This window comes from Berghia stephanieae, chromosome 4 (genome assembly GCF_034508935.2).
Source record: "Berghia stephanieae isolate SIO BIC M18660-M18661 chromosome 4, UCSD_Bste_1.3, whole genome shotgun sequence".
Lineage (NCBI taxonomy): Eukaryota > Metazoa > Mollusca > Gastropoda > Nudibranchia > Aeolidiidae > Berghia > Berghia stephanieae.
Genome location: NC_088363.1, coordinates 62,178,009 through 62,182,233, shown reverse-complemented (window position 1 = coordinate 62,182,233; position 4,225 = coordinate 62,178,009). Strand labels below are relative to the sequence as shown.

The window sequence follows — 4,225 nt, the reverse complement described above, 5'->3', positions numbered from 1 at the left end:
ACAGAAAAAGCTGTAAGTGTAGATAATATTATATAACAACCCAAACATACTGCTGTTTTGGGTCAAGACGGTATAATGCATTAGGGTGTCCCGTTTTAGCTCTTTGAAAAATTGACTGTTGTGTGATTGCTTTTACAATTTTATATTTGCTTTCTTATCACTTTAGAATGAAATCAAGCTGTTCACCCAGTGGGATTTTTTTCTTGTAACCTCGACTTTTAGTGGCCATGTCCGATTTAGTCCTTTTGGCAGATGGACCATTAAACGGAGAATTTTTTTACCACATTATTTGCCTTCTTCATTCTATAATTCAAAACTTGAAATATATTTTTATATTTATTTTATTTTTACTTAATTTATACAGGGAATCCCAGTAGCTCAGTAGGTAGAGCATTCGCATCACAAGCAAAGGGACAGTGCTTGATCCTGGGTGAAGTCTAGATTTTTTCTGAACCCTCTGTCCACCCAGCAATGATTGGGTTGCTGGGTCTGTTAGATCTGATGGAAAGTACTTTGTAATAGATTAGAATCCTATCCAAAGGGTAACCATCAATTACTATTGTCCATTTACCGTTATAGAAACCGGGATAAACTCTGGCTCTATGGGTCTTATGGCTCTGAAGGATTACTTAAAATATTTAGAAACATATTTTTATGCAGTATGAATATGATGTAAATGTTTTTCGTTCTGTCTTTCTTTTAAAAATAAAAAAATAGATGTTCCACATTGACTTTGGTCACTTCCTTGGTAATTTCAAGAGCAAATTTCATGTAAAGAGAGAACGGGTCCCTTTTGTCCTCACCAGTCATTTTGTCTATGTCATCACTAAAGGCCAAACCAATCCTGCCAACTTCCAAAGGTTTGTTCTGAAACACTACATAATTATCTTTTGTTATTAGACACTATGTAGTGATACAGCATCAGAGCATCAGAGAGTGATAGAAAACAAATATTTGAAAAAATCTGTCTAGGAAGGCTGATTTCTATCCTGGATGATATTTTTCTTTTAGTTTTTGTCTTTTTATCTGGATTGTATCATACACCATTTACAGAGATGCCAGTTAGTATGAAAACTACGAATTTTTAATGTAAAAACAGTGCTGATAAGAAAAATACTACAATGCAATACCTTAACCGCTCGACCACTTTGCATTCATTGTTATTATTATTATTATTATTATTATTATTATTATTATTATTATTATTATTATTATTATTATTATTATTATTATTATTATTATTATTGCTAAAATGATATAAAGAACATTCTAATTTTATGAGGAGAAAGTAAAAATTAATATCCTCCTATCATATATAATATTTTTAGTGAAAAACATCCAAATCTTTAACAAACTTTAGTTTGATGTTTTAAATATTTATTTTATTTTATTTTTCTGCAGATTCCAAGCAATGTGTGAGAAAGCATTTTTGATCCTTCGCAGTAAGTTCACTCTTCTCATGTCAGTGTTCATGATGATGTTATCAGGAGGGATTCCTCAGCTCAGTGCCCCCAAGGACTGTGACTACCTGAGGGAAACCTTGGTGCCCGATCTTTCAGAGGAAGAGGCTATTGGACATTTCAAGAAGAAATTCAACAGTGCTCACGAAGGTTCCTGGAAGACCAGTGTCAATTTTTGGTTCCACATTAAAGCTAAGTGAATATCTTACGGAACTTTTTTTTTTGGGCCTGTTAAAAAATTACATTCATAAAATCTTTCATTGTTACTCAAGATTCTGTTCTTGAAAGAAATGTTATGGATTTTTGAAGGCATATTTCATTAGAGTAGTTTAAAATTGCTTGCGAAAATGCTGTTTTAAGAAATGCAATACAAAAATCAGCGACAATATTTTTTACAAATCACATTTAAGAACAAAGACTGGTTGTTTAAATTCTATCAATTGATATAAGTTTTTCAACATATTTCTGTTGTTAGAGAACAAAGTTTTAAGGTTTGAAAAAGTTGCTAAATAAAGTGAAAAACGTACTATAATTTCACCTTAATAATGGATTTGTTTTTAAATGAGCTGAAATAAACCCAGGGATTTTCATTCATTACTTTTACTTTTTTGGGACGCAAAGATCTTTCTTCACGGGAACACAACGATTATTGTCACAGGCATTCCATGTATATAAATATTTTTTCTCTCCAAATTTAGTTGCCATATATATTTGTTGAACTTTGAATAGATTTTTTTTCTTTTTGTGTAGACGGAATTTATAAACAAAGATTTTTTCGTGTAATACCGTTTTAATCATTTGGACACAGTGTTTAAAGTGGAGTGTAATTGTTGAACTAGACCCCATGGATGTGTTTTATCCTCTCTCAATTCAACTCCAATGTTATAACTTTTCGAAATGATTGGATTCTTAATATTGGTCAGATGTCCCATCACTCTTCCTCATGCAGCTGTGATGAATGATTTAAAAAAAAAATTATGATTAAAATTTCGATTTATTCCCGGTATTTTTTTAGATTTAATTATTTTTAACCTTCTGCAAGTGTTGGAACAAATGTTATCATATAAATATGTTTACTTCATCTGTTAAACATACGAATAGAAATTTGATCATATCTATGCTTTATGAATTCAAATCTAAATACATTTTGAAAGCTTCCCATGACAGACTTGTTGTTGATCATACCAAGTAGATATTATGATTTAAGAATTCGATAATGTATTTTTCGTTCTTTGCCATATATTATATATTTGTATCAATGGTGCTAGGAGCTTGTGATCATTAAATTTTGTGTATGAAGATGAATGGTGCTTCAGGGATATTACATTTCGAACAAGTAGTCAGTCAGCTTTTTCTGTAGAATATCATTTTCATGACACTCCGTACATTAATTATGACTCTGTATGCAGTAGTTTTCGTCCAACAGTCAATTTAGCTTAAACGTTTTCTTTTGTCATAAAACCATTTTTTCCCCCTGAGGTATCTTTCAAAATTATCTTTTTGTAAGTCACTTTTAAAACTGACCCTGGTATCCGAATCATCTATAAATTTGAAAGAATGATCTCTTGCTTTGTTTGTTTATTTAGATTCTATGATTCTTATTGACATTACCAGCTTGGGTTGCGACATTCATTCAAAAAATTATTAGCCAATAAAACCCAGAAATGTACAACAGTGTTCAACATAAATTTTGTTCATAAGTAATGGGTGTATAAGTGCATCACTGCATGCTGACATGAGAAATAATCATATAAGACTTTTTTTGTTGCTGATTTTCCTTTTGATAAAGTCAAATAACTAAAGTCAAAATATCTTGCATTTCATTAGCAGGGATGCCCTTTTTCCGGTCAAAGCTGGAAAACCAGCATTTTAAAATCTTTTGGCTAACATGGTTTTATTTGGGTTTTTTTTTTTTTTTTTGCTGGAGACTTGAATTGTTGTTTTTTTTCGTCATGTTGTAAAGATGAAATTATAAGTTGTTTATAGGCAAGAGTTAAGGGGAAGATAGATGGATATTTATTCATTTAAAAAAAATTTCAGTGTGATATTATTTGATGAGGAGAAGCTTTGCATGAAATATTTTCTTACGGTCCTTACGCGAAAAAATCCCTGCATTTAGGGCTTTGCTGCTCTTCCTATTTCTTCTTCACACCTGCGCATGTATATGGTCATGAGATAATGGCATCTTTGTAAAGCTTGAATTGAGTTGTAATATAAATATGTTCCTTTATGTAGCATATCTCCACTGAATGCCATGATTAATACACTTTCCAATAGGCCACATTCAATACCAGACCTGTCTACTTGGAAATTTAAAAATTCGTAATTTTAAGAGATGAAAACTGTAGACCCTATGGTTAACTTTTAAAAAATCAACAATTTTCCCTCATAATGATTAAATAACACTTCAAAATCCCTAAAATTGTGTCGTCTGGTATCAACTTTCATTTTCAATTAGTTTTAATGACTTTGAGATTCTCATGAGGTTATGAAACAAATTTTGAAACCAAAATTTCGTAATTCTACGATTTTTTTGTAATCCTAGGCAGGTCACGTGTTAAAACCTTTGAATCCTTCATTTCTTGTTGCAGATCATCTGAATTGGAGTTTTTGTGTCCTAGAAATATTCCATAATTTATCAGAAATAAAATTAATGGATTAATGTTCAGATTAACATGAATTTAACGCTTGCTATTTTGATGACGATCTGAAAAATTTGTGTATGAAAAAGTGTCAGACAAAACAGAATCTACAAGAAAAAAAAA

General features: G+C 31.0%; 1 protein-coding gene across 2 annotated transcripts in view; it reads left to right on the top strand.

Annotated features, from left to right (window-relative positions):
- Nucleotides 1-4,225, top strand: part of LOC144970971 (phosphatidylinositol 4,5-bisphosphate 3-kinase catalytic subunit delta isoform-like) — a 33,367-nt gene extending 29,142 nt beyond the window's left edge. For both annotated transcript variants that reach the window (XM_078911201.1, XM_078911200.1), the window contains exons 24-25: nucleotides 718-860; nucleotides 1,402-4,225. In XM_078911201.1, the coding sequence (XP_078767327.1) occupies nucleotides 718-860; nucleotides 1,402-1,660 (402 nt within the window). In that variant the 3' untranslated portion in view covers nucleotides 1,661-4,225. The remainder of the gene's footprint in view (nucleotides 1-717; nucleotides 861-1,401) is intronic.